This window comes from Melanerpes formicivorus, unplaced genomic scaffold (genome assembly GCF_026170545.1).
Source record: "Melanerpes formicivorus ecotype bairdi unplaced genomic scaffold, bMelFor1.0.p_v2 SCAF_17, whole genome shotgun sequence".
NCBI classification, from domain to species: domain Eukaryota; kingdom Metazoa; phylum Chordata; class Aves; order Piciformes; family Picidae; genus Melanerpes; species Melanerpes formicivorus.
The window spans coordinates 14,094,777-14,117,792 of NW_027142369.1; the positions used below are offsets into that span (position 1 = coordinate 14,094,777).

Genomic DNA, 23,016 nt, shown 5'->3' on the forward strand with positions numbered 1-23,016 from the left:
AATGCCCCTGGCCGAAAACAAAGTTCCCACGTGACCGGCGGCGCGCGGAGCCCATCATGGCGTCTCCCAGCGGCACCCGGCCGCAGCCCGGCGGGCAGGGCGGTGCTGGCGGCGGGGCCGGGGCTGGGCCCGGAGCCGAACCGGCGGCTCTGCGGGGCGCTGAGGAGGACGCCGAGGGGTTATATGTGGCGGTGGAGCGGTGCCCGCTCTGTAACACCACCCGCCGCCGCCTTACCTGCGCTAAGTGCGTTCAGAGCGGCGACTTCGTCTTCTTCGACGGTCGCGATTCCGAGAGGTAACAGCAGCCCCCAGGGGGATGCAGGGAGGATGGGAACGGTACGCGCTCTCCATCCTCTGCCTTAGTCGCCGGAAGAGCCGCCTCGCCCCGCGGTCCTTGGGCAACCCCTCCCCCGCTCCCCTCTGGGCCGGGAGTGTTGGGGGGAGAGGGGGATGCAGTTTGTCCTTCGTGCCTGCTTTTCCGCCGCTGCTCCGGGGCATGGCGTGAGGGGGTCTGGGGGCGTGTGTCCGGGACCGTCCCGTCGCTGCTGGGCCCGCCGCAGGGCTGCTTCTTGAGGGGGGGTGTCTGTGTTTAAGGCAGTGCCCATCCTGGTTGATGATGATAATAGTCTTAGTTATTAGACTTAGTCAAGTCTAGCTGTGCTCGTGTTGATGTGGTCGACAGGAGCTCTGCACAGTTCAGGACAAAAACGATACACACTTGACGTGTATCTATTTTCAGCAACATGCATTAAACTCGCTGTCTTCTATGTTATTAAGATGAGGAAGGTGTGCAAGAAAATGGCACCTTTGTTACATTTACTTCTTGATGTCATGAAATAGTTGGAGTTGGAAGGGACCTTGAATATCATCTAGTTCCAACTTCTCCCTGCTTTGGATAGCCCTAATCATTGGCACCTTTTTAGTATTCCAAGAAATACTCTGAGTTAGGAGCAGAAAGATGTCTGCTTATTTGGAAAGCATCGGCTCTATAGGAGGGCAGCTAAATGAGTGCTCCATCAGTAAGCAAATGCTGTCATTACACGCAGATCACCCCTCCCTAACTGCTGTTCACAGCACGTCCATCCGAGATTCTTTAAAAGTCTGCCCAGCACCATCTCCAGAATAGCTCTGATTTTTGGCTGATGCTGTGTTCTTGGTCCTTCATTTGGAACTTCGTTAGCAGCTGTTGGGAGTGGTTTCTTGAGCTACTTTGGGAAAGCGGTGAACACTGTGTGGTGTGGTAGGGTCCTCACACCAAAGGTTCTTCGTATCCCTTTGCCAAATAGAAGAAGAGCCAGGGGTGCAGCCATGCCTGTCTTTTGTGCAGTGGGTGCAGGGTGTCAGCCAGCATCAGTCAGCTCACAAAATTGAGACTTTAGTCTGTTATTGGATGAGGGTTTTTTTTTGTTTGTTTGTTTGTTTTTTATTTTCTCTTTTTTTAAAGTGAAAAACTGTGTCATGGAATCACAAACTGCATTTATGCTTTCTACAATAGATGGAAAACTTGTGCCTGTGTGAGACTGCTCAGAGTTATCTGTAGCTCCCATGAGAAAGTGGGTTTGGAGCATAAACTAAATATTTTTCTTCTGCCCCTTTTGTAGCCATAGGATTTCAGCTAAAGATCAAGCTGAATTACAGAAATTCAATTACAGCCTTTGTTACAGTGGAAGGACTGCCATCCTGTATTAACCAAGGCTTAAGAAATTTCCCAGATTCATAGAATCATTTTGGAAAAGACCTTTAAGATCAAGTCCAACCATTATCTAACTCTACCAAGCCTGGTGCTAAAAAAGTCCCTTGACATCGCATCTCTGCATCTTCTAAACACCTTCAGGGATGGGTTTTCAACCACCTGCCATGTGAGGAGAGGCTGAGAGAACTGAGTTTGTTCAGCCTTGAGAAGAGAAGGCTCAAAGGAGAACTTATTACCATGTACTAGTACATAAAGGGTGCTTACAAGGATGATGGGGCCTCCCTTTTTACAAGGAGCTACATGGAAAAGACAGGGAGTTATGGGTACAAGATACTCCGGGTGAGATTCCAATTGGAATCCAGAAGAAATTCTTCACAATGAGAATGGTTAGACATTGGAATCATCTCCTAAGGACCTTTACCCTTGTCAGTTTTAAGATGGCTTGACAGGGTGTTCAGCTGTCTCATTTAAATTCTAGTATTACCTAGAAAGACCAGATGGTCCTTGAGGTCTCTTCCAAGCTGGTCAGTTTCCCCAGGCCCCCACTGCTCAAACCTTCCCAACCAGTAGTGTAATTCATGGAAAACAGCAACTTTTTTGTTAACAAATTAAAGGAACAGCATAATGCAGAGGAATAACACAATGTGTGTAACATCAGCACGCTTGATGTCAGCAGGAACACTCAGCACAGGGACAAAGCTCCATTATTAAGCTTGGGTTTTCTTCTTGTTCTTCAGAAGATAAGGGAATTACTGATTTTTAAAACTATTCTTGAAATATTTTGTCTGTCTTCTATAATTAATGCTTGAAATTAGAGAGTGGAGGTGGGGGGGAAGTGCTGAAGAACCTGTCACTTCAGAGGTCACTTTTCTTTGTTTCCTGTTGCAAGCAGTGAGCAGGTGTCTCTGAATTTCTTGCTGTGTGAGCACAGAGGGAGCGTCTTCTTCAGCAGTGACCACACACCCTGGCAAAGTCATGCAGGGACAGGTGCTGGATTTCAAGTCATATTTACTGTCGGGGTTATTTATTTGTTTATTTTATGCCTTCTAGTAGTACCTGGGTTAATTTTAGCTCAGCCTTATGGCTGGTGCTGCATGAGGCTGACAGGGTCATGCCAAGGGCTTTTCTGCGTGGCTCAGTTCTAAGTGTGGCATGAGAAATTCAGAATGTGGAAGTGTATGGGGTCACTCAGGCCTCCCATTTGTCTTTTGCAAGTGTTGCAGACTGGGGAAAGGATTGTTCTTCCTTTTGTGAGAAGGAAGAGAGAGCATTACTCCTTGTATCCAGTACTGGTTTATTTTTAGAACTTTCCTGTGAGTTTTCCTCATAGGAAGATACATGATTTCATGTTGTAGCAGTGAGTATGATTTCAGTTTTCCTTCCACTAAGCTGTTGTGTGCTGGTTTTTATAAAAGCTACAGTAAGATTGAAGTTGTTCGTATGTCTGGCAAAAATCACACCCTGTATCTCTGAGGGGGAGAGATTGAGGAGCTGTTAAGATTAATCATTGAAGTACAGCTACAATTAAGGATGAGTTGTCCGGAAGTCCTCCAGTAAAATAATCACTGGCATGCTTCTTTTCATTAGTAATGTGTTGTGTATTCAAAGGCTAAGATGGCATCTTGGCACTGGTTTCATCTTGGACTATTTCTTGCTCCCAAGAGTTTACTCCAGCCTGTCATACGCATAAATTCTCAGAGTGTATTTTGCAGAAGGGATGAATTGCTTTGCTTTATGGGTCTGCAGAGGGCAAAAGCCAAAGACAATATAGTTATAGAATGGCTTAGGTTGGAAGGGACCCTAGAGATCATCTCCTCCAACTTCCCTGCCATGGGCAGGGATGCCTCTCAACTAGACTTGGTTGCTCAAAGCCTCATTCAGCCTATCCTTCAGGGAAGGGGCATCCACAGCCTCTCTGTGCAACCTGTTCCAGACTCTTCCCACCCTTGTACTGAAGAACTTCTTCCTGAGATCTGATCTAAACCTACTCTTCCCCAACTTATACCATTCCCCTTTGTGTTATCGCTATACATCCTTATGAAAAGTCCCTCTCCAGCCTTCCTGTAGGCTGCCTTCATGTATTGGAAGGCAGCTATAAGATCCCCTGGGCATCTTCTCTTCTCCAGGCTGAACAACACCAGCTCCCTTGGCCTATCCTCATAGCAGAGGTGCTCCAGCCCTTGAATCAGCTTTGTGGTCCTCCTCTGGACTTGCTCCAGCAGTTTCATGCCCTTCTTATGGTGGGCCACCAGAACTGGGCACAGTATTCGAGGAGAATACTGAGAGAGCAGAATAAAGGGGAGTTAATATTAATCGTGGTCTAAACCTGTCTGATTTCTCTAAACTGTGGGTTACAATGAGGGGTAGTGACTTTTTGCAACAACAGAGTTTTATTATAGTGAATAAGTGCACTAATGTCCTCAACTCCTTCAGCATTAATCAATTCCTATGGATTAGGAAGTCATCCTTTTCTAGTTGCTTCTGTAATTATGAATGTGACAATTATGAACATGTGGAAATTAGCCAGATAACTACACTTAAAAAAAAAAATCTCATCTTAACATGATATGACTTTGAAGAAAGAGAAACACTTAATGGAGAGTTTGAGATGTTGAGTTCTCTCCTCTCAGTTTACATTTTATGAGAGTTCCTATAATAGCTTATCTGAAGTTTTGTTTCTTTGCCAGATTGAAAGGCTGTGGATATATATAGAGAAAAATTAGTTACACGATGCAATGCAATTAAAATTAGGGCTATATAAAGAAATGGAAATGTTTGCTTAGGAGAGACTTGCCAAAGAAGTTTGTAGGAGCTGTTTGACATGGTTGCTGAAGTGCGTGGTGAACTGTAATTTCTGCAGGCTTTCACAAAGATTTCTATCATCCCTCCCCGTAGGAACTTAATTTAGTCCCAGATATTTGACAGATCATTCAACTTTTTGCTGATGTGATGGACATCATTTGGGTAATTGTGTTTAGTCAGACTCTGTGCCCATTAATCCAGCTCTGAAAACAAGAATTGCCAAATTGCCGTGTCTCTCTCTGGTGTGGCAGCCGAGTGGTGCGTCTCTGGGCCAGGTTATTTTTGGCTCAGCCTAAGGTCAGGGATACAGTAGGTGTGCACTACCCTGGTAAACAGGAGTCTGGTACAGTGCACTTTGGTAATTTCCATGATGACTGCTGGGGTGAGGACACACAGGAACAATGAACACACTGGGTTGAGCAGTCAGGCTCCAGTTGTACCACATTCTTCCAGCTCACGGCTTGCTTCTGGCTTTTATGCCAAGCACCCACATTTGGTTTTGGTTTGTTTTGGAAAGAAAACAGATATTTTTAGATGACTACAAAGGCAGCAACTGGTAGTTTTGTTGTTGTTTTAATGTTAATGTCATCTGGAAGGGTGATTACTCACTTTCTGAACCCCAAGTTAGTCACCAAGCTGTATGATTTCTGCACTGCAAGGAAAGAAATTAAGCAGTTTTAAGTTCTACTTGAAATCATACCCACAGAGTTGAGCAGAGGGAGGCAGAGGATGCCATCCTACAGGCTTACTATACAGTTCTTTCTGAATAAAGCTTAGATAACCCTAAAATAAAGGACTTGTTGGGTTTTGCATGAAATGTGAAACCTCTGTTAGGGTGAAACTGTGAATTCTACTTTATCCAGAGGGAAATGAATGCATTGTTTTTCTGTATGTGGGTTTAATCCAAGAAGCACTTTTGAGGTGTGGATTGAGATCGTTCTGTAATGTGACAAGCACAAAGGAAAGTTGGGAAGCCAGGTGCTGGCAGAAGACAAAGAACATTTGCTGGTTTTTGTATGCCATCTGAATTTCTTGGCTATCTCTTTTACTGTTTATTTTGTCACCTCATGGTTCACTGTAACTTCTCAATACGCATCATTCATACGCTATTTTCTTTAACTGTATTTCTCAATGCACTGTGGAATGTGGAGGGGAGTGGGAACATGGCTGCTGCATAATCAGAGAGTGAAAACAAGGATGATGAATCCTAAAAAAAAAATGCTTACTGATCAGGTCTCTGTAATTCTTATATCTCAGACATCTGGCAGAGCTGAACTGAAGACATTTGGGTCATGGACTTGTGATAGCTGCGAGTGCCTAGGAGAAACAAGTGGAAGACAATGCAACTTATTGCTGTTATTAATACAAAGAAGATTTGAATGTCATTTAAAAGTCTTGAGAGAGTGCTGTCCTATTTGGACTCATCATTAATGAATGAAGTGTGAGACATCCCCACATTAGAAGGGAGAAAATGTAGCACGTAGTGTATGAAAGCCTGCATTTCCCACTGCTAGGGCGGACTTAGCTCTTACTCTCATGGCTTGTGAAATAACACAGTCCAGACTCACTATGCTGTCTGAGACAGTACTGCAAACTTGTGCAGCAACTAAAGGTTTTTAGTCTGCTATGTCTTTCTTAATACACAAAATACTGTGATTGCTAAGCTATACCTGGTTTACAAATAGCAAGCAATTTGCTAACAAGCTTGATAGTGCTACAAACTGACGATTCCTCAGCTTAGAGGTTGTTGTGATGTCTGCAAGACACATGCTCTAGAATTCTGCAACACATTTATACATTTAGCTATTGCTTCCCAAGATGCAGAGATAGTTGAGGTTTAGAGACTCCCACAAGCTTCAAATATTTTTTTTCTCTTTGCAGACAATTTACAATATCACATTGTGCAAAATATCAATAAACACATTTAATCTCTTCCAGGTTTTCAGACAAGAAAGAAAGGCTGATACATCTTAAAAACAAGCAGAGAGAATTCCAAAAACAGTAAGTTGTGTTTATTAAACAAAAACAAATTAGAAAAGCTCCCAGAAAAGCAGTCTTTCTAGCATGCTGTTGCTGGAGACAAGATGGTCCTAAACCTTTCAATCCTGTTTTTTCCTGTAGTGTTTTGAAGGCCATGGAAGGGAAAGAGATAACTGACCAGCTGGTGAGTTGTTCAGTGTCCTGTAGTTTTTAAACTCTCTGTATTCCTAGATCTCATAGTTTAAAGTTACAATTTACCTGGAGGGCATTGTGTTGTATTTCCAAAAAGCCTGTCCTAAGCAAAATTAAAATTGGCTCTGCAAGCAGAGTGCTCCAAACCATCAATTTTTCATTTCTTCCTGCATATTTGTTCAATAGCTTATTATTTTGATTGACTTTACAGTAAGCAGTCGGTTTGTTTGTGGCATGCTTCTGTGTATGAAATGGTGTATGAAATATTTATTTGTTGGTCTGATCCAGTTACGAGCACCCTGCTACTTTTGCACTAAAGCTGCTGGCTCTGTTGTTAATCATTGGTGTGGGTTTTGAAGTCGTTTGTGCCCTAGAGTTGCTGAATGTTCTTTTTCAGAGATGGAAAATAATGTCTTGCAAGATGAGGATTGAGCAGCTGAAACAGACCATTTGCAAAGAAAATGATGAAATGACAAGACGTGAGTAATGCTTTTGTGATGTTGAAAACTCCATGCCTTAGAGTGAAAAATCAATTGCTGCTCCTTGAATGTGACTGTTAGGGTTTAAAAATGGTGAATTGCCAAACCATCGCTTCTTAAATCCACTTGAAGGCAAATCAGTGAGTGGATTTCAGCCTTTTTATACTTGGGTTTTAATTAGCAAACAAGAGACATTATTCAGCTGGATGGAGATCATTTTGCAACAGCTTTCAAAGTAAATGCTTAGCAGCCTGTGACTCTTTGTCCCTAGAGATAGCTGTATTCAGTGTAGTGTTTCTGATCACTTCCTCTTGATGAAGAGGAGCAAACAGTTCTGCAGCTGTTAAGAATTTCATGTAACTGATGAATTTTAACCCACATCTGTCTAGAAACCCTAAAATCCTGCTTCAGTAATTGTCACTGAAATTCAGAATCGCAGAATGGTTTGGGTTGGAAGGGACCTTAAAGATCTGCTAATTCCAACCCACAGCCATGGGCAGGGACACTCCCTACTTGATCAGGTTGCTCAAGGGCCCACCCAACCTAGCTTTGAATGCTTCCAGGCTTCCCACCTTTTTTGGGCAGCCTGTTCCAGTGCCTCATCCCCCACCCTCATGGGGAAAAATTTCTTACTAATGTCTAAAGTAAACTGAGCTGCTTCTAGTTTGAAACCATTCCCCTTCATCCTATCACTACATGTCCTTCTAAAAAGTCCCTCTCCAGCTCTCCTGTAGTCCCCCTTCAAATATAGCACAGGCTGGTGAATTGCTATCATTCACCAGCTTTGGTTTTGAAAGTCATTAACATTTTTACACGTGAGAGATTTGCAGGGTCATTTTCCAGAAGAGAATATGCAGCACTCCTTACAACCTACATGCAAAGGAAAGATAGGAAGCCTATTCAGAAGCATATTGATTGAATCAGGAACATTTTTTTTTTCACTTGAAATTTGAGAGGAGCCATACAGAGCCTGCAAGCAGAGGCATATACCTGAGAGTAGTTATAAAGCACAAATTTTGTAGCTTGTGAAAACATGAAAAAGGCTGAGATGCAGAATGATTTTTGATTAATAAGGAGGATGGAAGGTAACAATAAGAAATGTATAGTAAAAGATAGGGTAGGTGAGTCTTAATTAAGAGAGCAAATAACAGTGTAGAGAAGTCTGAAGTGTTCAGATGTTTCATGTAATCTTTAAACAAAGAAAACATGACCAGGTGCTTAACCAGATTAAATTTTATATCAAGAAATGACTGCAGGAAAGAAAACAGCCAGCTATGTATTATTTTGATTATGTCAGCAAGGCTTTATGAGATTCACCTTAGGGAACAAGTCAAAGAAGTGCATGGAGCATTGGAGACCACATGAGGGAGAGAGCAGGTCCCAGGAAACAGTGAAAACAGTGTCTGTTTTCCAAGGGTGGAGGAAGGGAGAACCTTTAACTGATGATGAAGTCATCTTATAAGAAATCTCTGACCACTTCACAGGTAGCTAGAAGATAAGATGTGGCTGAGTTAATGCTGGGGGAAACTTCAACCCACCACATAAGATAACTAAAAATAGGCATCACTTTGTTAAGAATGGGATGTGTGAACTCAACCCTTTGTCTGGGGATCAGATGCTCTAGTGGAGGATAAAGCAGAAGATGAAACATACTCTGCCTTTGGGCACTATTCTTGAATGGGTTAGGAGCAAAGTCATTTGTTTTGGGTGTAATCACTGTAGTGCTGACACAAAAAAAGTGAGAAAGGCTGTGCTCAAGGAGTGGCCATACTTGTCAAACAGAGGAAGTGAGACAGATGGAGCTCAGCAGGACCCAGTTCCTAGCCCAATTTTGTTCAGTATTTTCCATAATAGCTTGCATGGTAGCGTAGAAAGTGGAATGGAGGAAGCCGAGGAGGAGGAGGACTTTTGTAGAGAGTGGGATCAAATTCAGAATGATGCAGATACACAGACTGTATCTTTTGAAAGGGACAAAGTCAAGTGCATGGTGTTTATGAAAGAGAAACATCTAAACCCAAAGTGGAGGATGGTGGTGATGATTGACAGGAAAGGATCTGGAGCACTGCAAATAAAATGAAAAGTCTCCATCTATAATGTTGCTCCAAAAAGGCTCAGACCTCCTTCTGAGTTTTATAAGCATTTTATGTAAGATGGAAGTAGTTATCCTGCTATGCCTGGCATTGGTGTTGCCACAGTGGAAGTCTGATGTCCAACCTGGCAACTCAAAGATACAAATCAATGAGAGAAAGTCTGGAAGATAATATCTGGAATAAAGCACAAAGAATGGCTAAGAAAATCTATGTTTGGTTTGGTTTAAAGAGGAGGAATGTGAAGAACAGAAAGCTTTTCAGTAGGTAGATGATTATTATAAAGAAGGTAACTAGTTTTTGTCTTCAGTGTGTGAGGAAAGGAGGAGGCCAGTGTGACAGGAACTTAGTCACCTTTTCTCAAAATACAGCTCTGAGGGTGGCAAAATGTTAGGACCAACTGGGGAGTGGAGTTCCTCTCCTTTTCCTACTATTCTGTGAAGTATATTATCTGCAGCTTTTGCAGCTTCTGTGATTCACACACTGGTAAGGATTGGAAGGGACTTCTGGAGATCATTTAGTCTGACCCCCTGCTAAAGCAGGGTCACCCACAGCAGGTTGCCCAGTATCATGTCTGGGTGGGTTTAGAATCTGTCCTGAGAAGGAGACTCCACAACCTCTCTGGGTAGCTTGCTGCAAGGCTCTGGCACCTCTAAGTGAATTTTCTCCTTTATAGTTAGGTGGAACTTCCTGTGTTTTAGTTTGTGCCCAGCCCCTTGTCAGGTTCACAGTGAACTTGCTCTAAATTTAACCTGTTGTTAAGCCAAAACTGCTCTTGCAGATAGACCCAAAACGCATTCTTGTCAGGGGCAGCCAGTTGATAGGAACCCAGCTTGGTTTGCCCTTGGACCATATTAGAAATGGTAAACACATTGTTATTGTTCTCTTGGGTGTGGCATCGCTTAGCATTTTGAAATGAGGACAATTTCTAGAATATTGGGTTCCTGCTTTTGGAGTTGACTTTATTGGATACCCCAAAAATGGGTGCTTCTCAAAATAAGGTTTTAAAATCAGTGTGTTTGCCTTTTGTCTGTGGAGAGCAGCAGGTACCTGGTATAGCTGCTTTGGGCAGAGATTGCTGTGCCTGTACTTGCATTTACCAGGCAGCATAGATGTGTAGGACGTAAGTGGTGCCCTGAGATACTTCTGGGGACAAATTTCAGTCATCTCATAAACTGGGTCACAAAGCAGAGGTGCTATGCCAGAAGAAAGTACAGTTGCTTCTGCACTAAGACTGCTAAAGAGGAGATGTGTGTGCAGTGTTCTCAAATAATTGCTGCTGGACCTGCAGAAAGGCGAGTTCACTCTGTGAAAAAGTAACCTTTCAAGGACAATGTGAATGTGAAAATGGAACAGATGGATGTTTTACTCCTTCTCTCTCTTATTTATGCAAAGGGGGAGTTTGGGAATATGAATGCAAGCATTCATTGATTTTCAGTGGATGTTACATGAATGCTTAAAGGAAATGGGATCACTAGCTGACACGCAGGGATTCTGGTGTCTCAGAGAAAAGTTTATTGCTCTATGGTTCCTCTAACAGGAGGTCACTTGCTCTATAAACCTGAGGATTTTTAATTCTTACCTTCACGGGTTTGTGCAGTTTCACTTCTGCAAACCCTGACTAGCAGGAGGGTGTCGTGTACTGCCTGATCATAGCTGAGTACAGACCTATTGCTGGGATCCCTTTTGGTCCCATTCCTTCATTTTTGTGCTCTCCTACTGGTGAGATGGACAGTCCAAAAGTCTTGTTTGAGGTAGCTGTGGCTGCTTAAAAACTTTGATTGTAGCAGTGTCTGATGAGGCTGCTTTGAGGAGCAGATGCTGTGGAGCGTGCTTACCATAGTTCTGGTCTCACCAGTGCCTTGCAAGCAAAACACCCCAGTAAAACGATGGCTTAGAGCTTCCCTTCTGTGTAAGGAAGAGTTATTCCACTTCTTGATTGCAGGAAGGTGACACCTTGCTGTAAGAGCATGACTGAATCTTTTCAGCCATAAAAATGGAAAGTTAGTGACTAGTAGACAGGTAGTATGAGAGCCTGTAGAAGATACTTCCCCATGCTTTTGAAAGACAGAGGTGGTTAACTTGCTGTCTTTAGACCGTATGTTTGTGGAAGCATCACTACAGTCAATCACATTGTAGGAGACTCAGCAGATGCTCTTTAAAGATATTTTCCAAGCCTCACTGTGCCTGACGCACGAAGTAAACTTGGGCAGTTGCAGCACATAAGCTCATTTCTCATTTTGTGACTGGGAAGGGAGATAGTCAGTGTTCCCTGTGGTGACAAGAAGTCTGCACCATTGGGATCAAAGTGCTTTAAGTGCACATCCATGTGTGCAAAGCATTAATAGCAGCAGTGGTGCCAGAAATGGTGAGTGAAGATGCTATCTGCGCTTGCATTGCTTGCAGCCAAAATCACGGGTTTTGGCCAGCACCATGCAAACGTGTGCAGTCAGAGCTATTTCTGTCATAATGATTACCTCATGAGTTTTAATTAAACTGTGAAATTTTGGCTTTTCTGCTCCAAATCCAAAAATAGCTGTGTAAAAGAAAGGAAAAGATCAATGCCAATTTCAGTCTCTTTGGAGATCCTTCAGAAAAGATTAAGAAGTGGTACCACTGAGCATCTGGGAAAAGCCAACAGTTTAGCAGGGTTTTCTGTTTTAAGCTGCTACAGATTTTGTTTTCTATCAATATTAAAATAATGCTTTTCTCAAGCTTACTCTGAGCACCTCACAGCTCCTTTTCCAAGGGTAACATCTGCTGCTGTTTTCACAGACACAGAGGGCCTTCTGAGAATTAAAGAGGAGAACCAGAAGCATTATCGCAGGGCTCAGCGGCATCAGGAGAAGAAAGAGAAGATCCAGAGGCATAACCGCAAGCTGGGAGACTTGGTAGAGAAAAAAACCTATGACTTGAAAACCCAGTATGAGCATCTGGCTAGTCTGCGTCGGATGCATATCCTGGAGCTCACGTCAGTCATATTTCCCATTGAAGAAGTGAAGACAAGCACAAGGTAGAATCATAGACTCATGGAATGCATCAGTTTGCATGGCTCCCACAAAGGTCAACTTCTCCAACCCCCCTGCAGTGAGCAGGGATATCACCAACGAGATCAGGCTGCTCAGGAACCTGTCAAGTTTGACCTTGATTGTCTCCAGGGATGGGGACATTCATGGTACAGAGGACTTGTCCTTTTGGACTCACTTTGCTTAACTGTAAACACAGAATGACAGGTTGGTGGGAGTTGGAAGAGACCTCTGGGGGTCATCTAGTCCAGCCTCCCTGCTAAAGCAGGGTCACTTACAGCAGGTTGCCCAGGAGTGTGTCCAGGTGGGTTTGGATTCTCTCGAGAGAAGGAGACTCCACAACCTCTCTGGGCAGCATGGTCCAGTGCTCCCACACCCTCACCAGAAGTGAGTTGTGGAAGTCTAAGATAGACACTCTGGCTCCCTGAGCATCTGTGGGAAGAAGGAGGTGTTTCCCAAAGGCAGAACATCTGACCAAAACTTAGAGGTCCCAAACAGAGGAACCTGGAGGTGTTAGCCTCTCCACACTGAGAGATCTGAGCTACGTGTCCAATGTAAAATTTTCTTAAAATAGATAATTAAAAACCCCAGAACAAAGCAAAGGAGTTTTGGGAGTTAGTAGTTTTGCCAGGAGTGTTTCTACAAGCATTTTGCTCTCTGAAATCTGGCTATGTGCCTTTGAAGTGTATCTCTGATGATGGTTTTAAAGCTCTTTTAAAAACACTCTGTTCCTCTTTGGGTGCCGCAGAGATCCTGCAGATGTGTCTTCTGAGAGTGACAATGCTATGACCTCTAGCACTGTGAGCAAGCTTGCAGAAGCCAGGAGAACCACATATCTCTCTGGGAGATGGGTGTGTGATGATCACAATGGGGACACCAGCATCAGTATCACAGGGCCTTGGATAACTCTTCCTAATAATGGAGACTACTCAGCATATTACAACTGGGTGGAAGAGAAGAAGACTACACAAGGACCAGGTAAGGAGCAACGTGTGGGTAGGCACCTGGAATACTCTAGAAGCCATAGAGCTTACAGCCTGGGATGCCAACAGAAGGCACCAAGGAGCAGTAGCCCAGTCCATTCGTTGCCACCCAGACAAACTGGAGTCAGAACTAAATACCAGTACGGAAAGGAGTCCAATTAAATCCTCTTTTGCAGGGAATGCTCACTGGGACACAGCACAGTGGTAGTAGGGAGATGAAGTTAATTATTCACAGTTTTGACATGGTTCACATGGCACCATTTTAACAGGAATTCCAAGAATTACTATTTTCTACCGACTTCTGACAGATTTCACTGTAAATGATTGCTGGATTCAGGCTGTTCCTAATACTTACAAATGACATTTTCCAGAGTAGACTTCAGGAGCACATTAAAACGCCCACCGAGGCTTCATTTAAAACAAGACTTTCATGATGTTTTTATTTCTTTTAGATATGGAACATAATAACCCTGCTCATACCATCAGTGCTGCATTGTGCTATGCAACTCAGTTTGTTAACACTTTGTCTCTCATACTGGATGTCAATCTTCCCAAGAAGCTCTGCAACAGGCAAGTCAATGCAAGCCTCCGAGGAGGTGAATCAGTGACCGGTTTTGACTGGTCTTAGTTCCATTTGGTTTGGGGGAGCAAAGTCATGACTTGGAACAGCTTTTGTGGTGATGGTTGATGGCTCCTGAAGTTTTGTGCTGTTAAATTTTGGGTGGAGACCTGGTAGGATTTTAGACCGCAGTTAACAGTCCCTCCTTCCTTTTTTTACCTTCTGAGAGCACAGACCAACCATCACAGTTGAAAATAAGAACTTTTTAATTGGCACATTCAGCACCCTCAAATTGGAAATTAAATATGACAGTCCATGAAAAGCACTTTGATTTTATGAGCCCCTGCTGTGCTTTACAAAATCCCAGCCCAATTTGGCAGCTCTTAGTCATCTTGAATAGCTCCACTACATTAAGTGCTGTAGAACAAGGCCTTATAATTTGGCATGCCAGCAGTGTAATTGTTCTTGGGATAAAACACAAATGGGGAACATACCTGGCTGCCAGATATCTGGGAGTGTGCTGTGTAAAACCCCTTTTGTGATTGGGGGAAAAAAAAAGGTTTGAATGTCTATGTGGAACAGATGGGATCTGCACAGAAGTACCAAGGGAGCTGTAGACCAGGTCAGTCTTCCAGGGGACTCAAGCACGCTGCTAAGATTAAGCGGTTAAAATAGTGGTTGCCAAAGGGAGGGCACAAAAATTGTGTAGAGACTCTGCAGGTTTTTTATGCTATTATTTGGGGTGCTCAGCCTTCAGAGAAGGAAGAACTTGGGAGTAGAAATTTATGTAGGATTTAATGGATGCAGTGGATCTTGGAGTGTCATGCAGTCTACATCACCTGTCCTGCTGAAATCAGTGAGACCAGGGCAAGCAGTGCTTGTTGATGAAATGCTAACAGTCTTGCTGGGTAAAAAATTAATCTCCTGAGCACTCTAAAACTGGCTGTGGAGTTTAAACAATACTTGCTGCAACAGATGTTTACTCTGGGACTTGTTAGGAAGCCAGTGCACAGACTGCTGGTTTATGTTCACAGCATTTTGCTTTCTTCATAAATATATACGGGTGTGTATGGTGTTTCAACAGCGAGTTCTGCGGAGAGAACCTCAGCAGGCACAGGTTCACACGGGCAGTGAAGAAGCTGAATGCTAATATCCTGCACCTTTGCTTCTCTCAGGTAGGGGGAATGCATGTTTGGGTTCTTGAAATAGCTTTTAAAATACCAGTTGTGCCTGCAAGTTTCCTCCAGTGACTGATCATGTCTTTTTCTTACATTCCCTGTGGTAGCATGTGAATTTAGATCTGTTGCACCCACTGCATACCCTCAGGAACCTTATGTACCTGGTCAGCCCAGACACTGAGAACTTGGGCAGGTAAGAAAAGCAGGATCTCAAATCACCTCTGACTGAATCCCTTTTGAAGTTATGCATTTTTCTTGTTACTTATAAGGGAAATTCTTCTCTTCTGCTGTACCTAAAAATGAGTCCTCAGTACATCAGGAATCACAGTAGTTAGAAGGAGGAAACAAAAGAGGATAGAAAAAGTGTGTTCTGAGTAGGAAATGAGATTACAGAGATGTGTGTACACTGGCAGACTCAGCCAGAGGCTTTGTGGCTGATTATGGACTTGTTTCTCCTACCCCCAGGAGCAGGAACATCTTCCCTGCCACAAACAGCAGCACATACGGTTTTAAGCTGAGGGAGAGTAGGTTTAGACTAACTCTTAGGAAGAAGTTCTTCAGTACGAGGGTGGTGAGACTCTGGTATTGGTTGCCCAAAGAAGTTGTGGATGCTCCTTCCCTGGAGGTGTTCAAAGCCAGGTTGATGAGGCCTTGAGCAACCAAGTCTATTTGAGGGGTGCCCATGGAGGGGAGTTCGGAGTAGGAGATGTCTAAAGTCCTTTCCAACCTAAGCCATTCTATGATTCTGTATGCCAGGCCAGTCTCACTGTACTCCAAATATGACCCTCCCCACATCTTGCCAACATGTAAATACCTGAGAGCATCCAACAGTATAAACACCCAAAAGCAGATGCCAGGTAAGCCTTTCCCAAAATCCTTCTAGTCAGTGAATACCCTAGACCCGATTCAGTACTTCAAATAATACTAATTTATATGTACAATAAGATTAAAGACATCTTTTTTTTTTTCTGTTAACATAGTACATGATGAAAGGAACATCAGTTCCTGTAGGCTGCTCTCAACAGGTTTTAATAACCTTCTTTTATTTTACACCTTAAATATAAGAAAGCCAACAGCATTGATTTCCCGTTTGGATAATCCAGTCAGAAGTCACTTGTGCCTGAGACAGTCTGCAAGTATTTGTTTAATGTCTAGTGTGTTATCCTTCTTTAAACACAGTAACATTCTGAAATCTCCTTTCCCTCCTCATTCTCATGGACAGGTCTATTTCAGTTAAAAACCTGCAGTGCACTAAGAGGAACTGAGTGCACATCTCTCACCACCTACATTATGTTTCCTGGGTAAATCCCTACTGATTCAGACCAAACACATGGGAAGCCAAATCTGTGTGACATAGCTCTGTTTGGAAAAAAGTAGATGCTTGCTGCTGCTTGCCTGAAAACAAGGACAAGGCAGGAAATACTCAGAGTGTGAAGAACTGAGGCCTCAAGAGCAAATGGTCTAAAATGTCCAAGTGCCACAGTAGGTCTCACTTCTCTGTGAAGATGTTAGAGGGTGCCATAACCATCAGTTGTATCCAGGTAGTAGAAGAAGTGGTTAGAGGAAAGAGCAAGAGAAAATATATACCAGTAACATGTATAGTTTAGCCTGGGAGGTTCTCCTCCCTCTCTAGTGGTCCTAGTATGGCCACATCTGGAGTTCTGGGTCCAGTTTTAGGCTCCCCAGTTCAAAAGAGATAGGCAACTACTGGAGGGAGTCCAGCAGAGGCTGCAAAGATGCTGAGGGGACTGGAACATCTCTGTGAGGAGGAAAGGCTGAGACAGCTGGGGCTGTTTAGCCTGGAAAAGAGCAGCCTCAGAGTGGATCTGATCAATGCCAATCAATATCTTAAAGGGTAGTGGGCAAGAAGATATGGGGCCAGACTCTTTCCAGTGGTGCCCAGTGAGAGGATAAGGGGAAACAGGCACAAACTGGAACCCAGGAGGTTCCACCTGAAATGAGGAAAAACTTTCCTGCTGTGAGGCTGCCTAGAGAGGTTGTGGAGTCTGCTTCTCTGGGTTGCAAACCCCACATGAATGTTGTGATCCTGGGCAACCTGCTGTGAGTGATCCTGCTTTAGAAGGAGGCATCAGACTAGATGATCTCTAGAGGTGCCTTCCAACCTACACCATGCTGTGATTCTGCCTGTGAAATTGTCTTAGCTCACTGGAGATGAGTCTGAGAGGTGACTTGGTTTCAGCAGCTTCACAGAGAGAAAATACAAGCTACTGACTGGCTTTACAGACACCAGTGGTATCAGAGAGCCTGAGCTGGGCTGAACTGAGGCATATATGCTTAACACAGAGGTTAATTACCCATGAGAATGAAGGTGGAGGTTCTCTCTTTCCTTATGTCATCCTGTCAAGGCGGTAATGGATGCTTTCATCAGGCAGAAGTTACTGGACTCAGGACAGGGTGAGCAGGTGTAGTGTAATGGCCTTTGTTATGGAGGTCAGTCAAGATGATCTCATGGTCCCTTCTGGCCTTAAACCTGATAAGTCTTCTTATGTTGCCTTGTTAAGCAAAATGCTTTGCCAGAAGGCAGCGCTCCCATTCTTTTGTGGATTATGAAAGAGGAGTCTTCAATGTTTCAGCTGTCTGCAAAGTTTGCAGCAACCAGCAATCTTTTTTTTCCTTTAGCTACCTAGAGTTGCCCCATAGTCTCCTCTGTGAGCTACTATTTTCCGACTGATATTATTTTGCCAAGCTTTAATTGTCTGGATTACAATTTTCCATGCTAAATCACTGCTTCAGGCTTCCCCTCCCACAAAGGCAGAAGAAACTCTTGCCAGTGTCAAATTTTTGTTCCTGTTTTGCTGAGTGGCTTTGTGCTTTGGAATGAACTTTGGCCGGGACATTGCTTTTTGGTGGTGCCCAGTGACAGGACAAGGGCCAAGAGGTTCCACCTGAATATGAGGGAAAAATTATTTGCTGTGAGGGTGCTGGAGCCCTGGAGCAGGCTGCCCAGAGAAGTTGTGGAGTCTCCTTCTCTGGCAAAATTCCAAACCCACCTGGACATTGTGATCCTGGACAACCTGCTGTGAGTGCCCCTGCTTTGGCAGGATAGGTTGGATGGTCTCTAGAGGTCCCTTCCAGCCCCCACCATGCTGTGCTTGCTGTGGGGATCCCGCTTGTCACTGCCGCTGACCATGGGTCTCAGCCCTCTGAAGCTGCCTGCTTTGGCTGGCTGAAGATGTTTCCGATGTCTGCCCGTGCTCTAGTGCAGAGCAGTGGGATGGGGTGGCTGCAATTGCTTCTCCCACCAGGCGGTGGCAGCAGGGAATTCGGAGTCACGGCGCAGATGGGTTTCAGGAAATTACAGAGGGTGGAAGGGATTTTTAAAGGTCATCTAATCCAACCCGTTTGCAGAGAGCAGGGACATCTGCAACTGAGGCAGGTTGCTCGGAGCCCCATCCAACCTGACCTGGAATGTTTCCAGGGATGGGGCAGCCTGGATGGGCAACCTGGACCACTCTTTCACCACCCTCTTCCTTCTCTCATCTAAATCTCCCCTCTTTTAGCTTGAAACCATCACCCCTTGCCCCATCCCAGCAGGGTGTGATATGTTGAGCCAGGACGTCTGGAGATCCAGCTCACCACCCCACTCAAAGCAAAGCCAACTAGAGCACATTACTCGGGACTTGTGGCTGATAGGGATTCAGTTGTGTTTGCAGTGGCAACTCCACAGCCTTGCTGGCTGACCTGCTCCAGTGTTTGACCAGCCTGACAGTAAAACAGAGTCTTGAGATGTTGCTCAGGGTGAAATGCTGCTATGGGAGTTCTCCACCAGTGAGTTGTGCCAGCCCAGTTCTGCAAACTACACCCTTCCCCTTGCTGACAGAGCTGCAGCCGTCTTGACCTGGCCAGGGCTAGCATTAAAAACAAAAGCTGTTCCTCATCAGGCTGAGGTTTCCACCAGTGGAGTTGTGAGTTATTATCAATGGGTTTTTCTTTTGTGTGTGCATGTTCCACTACCCACTGCCAAAGCAGAACAGCTCTTCCGCTGTTCCTGCTCCCTGGGTTGGAACCCAGCTATCACTTCCCTGGCCAACTGTTTTCATTTCACCATTGTCACAGGGCAGTTATCTCTATAGCCAGTGAGGTTCTCCCTGCCAGTTGATAAACACAGAGGGATTTGAACTTCTCTGCTGTACGCATGACAGAACAGGGTGCTTTGGCATGCCTCGGGCTCACAGCAGCATGGTGACAATCCTCCTGCATGGTAGCTAGCGGGCTGACAACTCGGTGTCCATGTTCTCTACTTGCTGGATATTAGAAATTCTTCACAGTGAGGGTAGCAAGACAATGGAACATGTTGCCCAGGGAGGCTGTGGATGCCCCCTCCCTGGAGGTGTTCAGGGCCAGATTGGACAAGGCCTTGAGCAACCTGGTCTAGTGGAAGATGGCTGCCCATGGCATTGGGGGTGGAACTAGATGATCTCGAAGGTCCTGTCCAACCTGAACCATTCTATGATTTACAGGTCTGGGCCTTTTGAAATCAGTGCTGATCTTGAAGATTCCATGGAATTTGTGGATCCCAGTGCTGCTGCTGAAACGGATGAGAGCGGAGATGAGCACGTCAGTGATGAAGAGACTGACCTAGGGACAGATTGGGAGAACCTGCCAAGCCCCAGGTTCTGCGATATCCCCTCTCAGCAGGTGGAGATGCTGCAGAGCCAGAGCACACAGGCGTCCCAGCCCATTGCCAGCAGCAGCGCTGGTGGAATGATCTCCTCTGCTGCTGCCTCAGTGACCTCGTGGCTGAAGGCGTACACCGGACATCGCTAACGAGCCTGGGAAAAGGGTCACAGGATTTGTGGACGGAATCCCTCCCCGACAATGCTGTAGTAAACCTTTACATATTCAGTTAAGTAGTGCCTGGAACAGAGTAAAGGTCAGACTTTCGTTTTGTAAACCAGACAAACCTTTTTATTTACCCAGGATGACTGTGACGGTACCCTTTTGTAAATTAGCTAGCTACGTTCTTCTGACGGATTCCATGAGGGCACCTGGTGCCCTGGTTCTGGCTGCGTTGTGGAGTGCCAGGGAGAAGGGAGCCGGCAGCCTCCAGCTCTTCTTTCTGAAGAAGAAACAGTGTTTGGAGTGTTTGGATCTGGATGAGCACAGAGGGAAGGCTGCTGGGTGCGCAGCATGGACGCTGGCGTAAATGCAGCTCGCGTTTTCTTAACTCCTTAACAGGGTTTTTTTGTTTTGTGTGTGTTTTAAATCTCGTCTTGCATAATGCAAAAATGCATATTTCTAAATTTTTTTCATTCAGGACATGAAAATTATGCATTTTTAACATGTTTTCTAATCTCCGTTGCCATATTTTTAATACAAAGGATCAGCATGGACAGGAATTCAGGCAGCAGATTTGCTCTTGGTTTAGATTTGGTTATGAATCTTGACCCAGTTTTGCTGTAGGAAACTAGCTTGTTTCATGCTGCTTCCACTGGTAGGTAGTCTCTTAAGTTCTGTGTTGTGCTGTCCAAAGCACACAGGCTCTTTTACTCTGGATATCATACACCAAAGAAACACTGGACGTTCTCCTAGCCCGACCCACCTTCAATGCCGATACAGGATTGCCTTGTTGCAATAATACCTATCCATCAGTTCCCACACCCCGCTGTCACTTTTTAATATTAGCAAAAAAACCTCATTTCGGGCTACTTTTAACTTAGTCACCCCCTTTCTACACTACACGTTTCCAACCCCCTCCCTGGAGGTTTTTGAGGCCAGGTTGGATGAGGCCTTGAGCAACAGGGTCTAGTGGAAGATGTCTGCCCATGGCAGGGGGTTGGAACTAGATGATCTTGAAGCTCCCTTCCAACCCAAAGCATTCTGTGAATCTGATGCCCCGTTCTGTTTTCTGTTTATGGTGGGTTTATTCCCCCCCCATTTACTGAATGCCAAGAAGCTGATTTGATTTCTCTGCAGAAGGGCTGACAGCGCAGCTGGCTGGCTTGTAAAACGGTGGGAGTTGCGGCGCCAACAGAGGGATTGGTTGACAAGTGCTCCTCCACAGCCTTGTGGGATGTAGCACTTACAGACGCCTTTGCTCAGCCGGGCTCATAACGTACGGTTTACATTTTATAGAGCTGGGGCATTGTACTTCCCCATGGGGTAACTCATGTTTTTATGCATCCTCCCAGAGGGAATGTCTCTGCTACTTTTCCCTGTGGTGCCACAGCTCCTAGCAGGGGCAAGGTGAAGCTGTAGGAAGCGATGCAGAAGCCACGTCCCTGCCATCAGGCACTGTCCTCCTGTGTGTCTGAAGTCCCAGATCCAGGACTGGCTTACCCAGCCATCTCCTGGAGTGTTTGGTGGTAGTTTTGCTTGGTTCCTCTCCAAGCCCGCTAGTGCTGCTTCATGTCTCCACTAAGGAGGGGGTGGAAAACAGTTGTGGTACTGGTGCCTGCATATCCTAGTGAGCTCAACCTAGCTGAACATCCTGTCTGCCAGCTTCCCCCTCCCCATCCCGTAGATGGCAGCTCTTTCTTTCTGGCCTGGGGGTTGGGCATCTGTTGTCACTAGTTTAATTTTTGTTTTAAACCAAAGACCCTTAACTCCACACCCTTAGTCCTACCATTCTTTCTGTCTGCCCCCAGGAGTTGGGCTCATTTTTAAGAGAATAGCCAAGTCTCCCTTGACTACTGCAACCTGAATGGGGCCAGTACCCCCCAGCACCCCCACCATGGGGTTGGGAGGGTTTGGTCACTGCTCAGTTCACAGCACTTTACTCCCTTGCAGCTATTGGATCCTTCACAGCTCTGAGAAACCAGCAGACACTTAACCAGTACTGTATACCAGGCTCCTGGTGTCACACAGCCCCTCTGGCCCCCTGTTTATTTTGCACTGAACCTCACCCTATGATTATTTTCTTTCTTTTGTTGTTCAGTTTTTAATACACATTTCAGTCACTCTTGCTGCCTTCATGCTACTTTTGAACCCCCTCAAGGTCAGGCCATGATTCAGCTTTGCATACTGTCATTGACTGACTTAGAGAAAGAAAATAAAAAAACGCAACACAGAAAAACAAACAAATCAGAACACTTTTTTAAGCCATATACTTCACAATCTTTTCCAAAATCATTTTATTTGCAACCGTGTCTTATCTTGGGAAGCCTCGAGAGTGTTAATGCCTTGGGACAGGGCTGGGTTTGTAATAGGACACAGATTGTTATGTGTGTGGGGCATTGTTTAAAGTGTTTTGCACATTGTGTGCATCCAAACCTTGAGTGCAATCACCAGGATGGGTTTTCCGGGTCGGTTTTGGGGGTGGGTGGGGGGAGGGGGTGGGCAGCAGTACCTGTCATTGTCACTATGGGAAGACAGCCAGCTGAGAGTTTACAGAACACTTGGTGTAGCATGAATGTGGGAAATTCAGTTCAGGCCCCGACTTCATCTGTGATGGGTGATCTGGGGTGGCCCATTGGAGCTGCCAAAGAGGAGCCTGATTTGGTCCCAGCCTTTGGCTGAAAATCGGGTGCCTTCAAAGGATCTCCCATGGGACACCAAAAGGTTGCTTGTCACCTGCAAAAACTTAGGGCCTCCCTCTGCAACTTCTGAACTAGATGTAACTGAACACATGTTTTGGGTTGGTGGTTGTTTTTGTTTTTCTAAATTTTATTGTATTATTGCAATAAATCTTTTAACAGTATTTTTTTTAAGCTGTACCTTTAGAATTGTTACTTCTTGATGGTTTGGTTTTGACCATGCTGGGACAGCACAGAATAATTTCCAGCCTTCAGCCCACCAGAAGGACCAGACCTGGTAGCAGTGTAATCATACAGCAGTGGGATAAGCAATGCCCACACATAAAATAACAGCAGCTCATGTGAAGGGGGGCTGCAGAACACTCACCTGTCCCTATGAGCACATAGCAATGGATAGATCTCTGCTGTAAATCTGTTTTTGAACTAGTCTTCTGCTGGATGACTCTTATTCAGGCTCAGCACCTGCCGCAATTACTTCTGCATGCAAACAACAATGCTCCTCTTCCCAAAGTCATTTCAGAAGGGTGCGGGCCTGAGCTGT

At 44.9% G+C, this 23,016-nt stretch overlaps 1 protein-coding gene across 1 annotated transcript; it reads left to right on the forward strand.

Moving 5' to 3' along the window:
- Positions 1-56: 56 nt before the first annotated feature.
- On the forward strand, positions 57-22,655 carry ATG14 (autophagy related 14). Its single transcript, XM_068149042.1, has 10 exons — positions 57-295; positions 6,434-6,496; positions 6,617-6,659; positions 7,065-7,146; positions 12,009-12,246; positions 13,008-13,237; positions 13,695-13,812; positions 14,886-14,976; positions 15,087-15,172; positions 19,461-22,655. Exons 1-10 carry the CDS (start codon positions 57-59, stop codon positions 19,765-19,767), a joined length of 1,497 nt encoding a protein of 498 aa, XP_068005143.1. The 3' UTR covers positions 19,768-22,655.
- The last annotated feature ends 361 nt before the right edge of the window (positions 22,656-23,016 follow it).

What these genes read in the sequence shown, in the direction of transcription:
- ATG14 (XM_068149042.1), top strand. Translation starts at nt 57, where the DNA reads ATGGCGTCTCCCAGCGGCACCCGGCCGCAGCCCGGCGGGCAGGGCGGT. An exon ending in GACGGTCGCGATTCCGAGAG is followed by an intron (nt 296 to 6,433) that starts GTAACAGCAGCC and finishes AATCTCTTCCAG; the next exon opens with GTTTTCAGACAAGAAAGAAA. An exon ending in AAGAGATAACTGACCAGCTG is followed by an intron (nt 6,660 to 7,064) that starts GTGAGTTGTTCA and finishes GTTCTTTTTCAG; the next exon opens with AGATGGAAAATAATGTCTTG.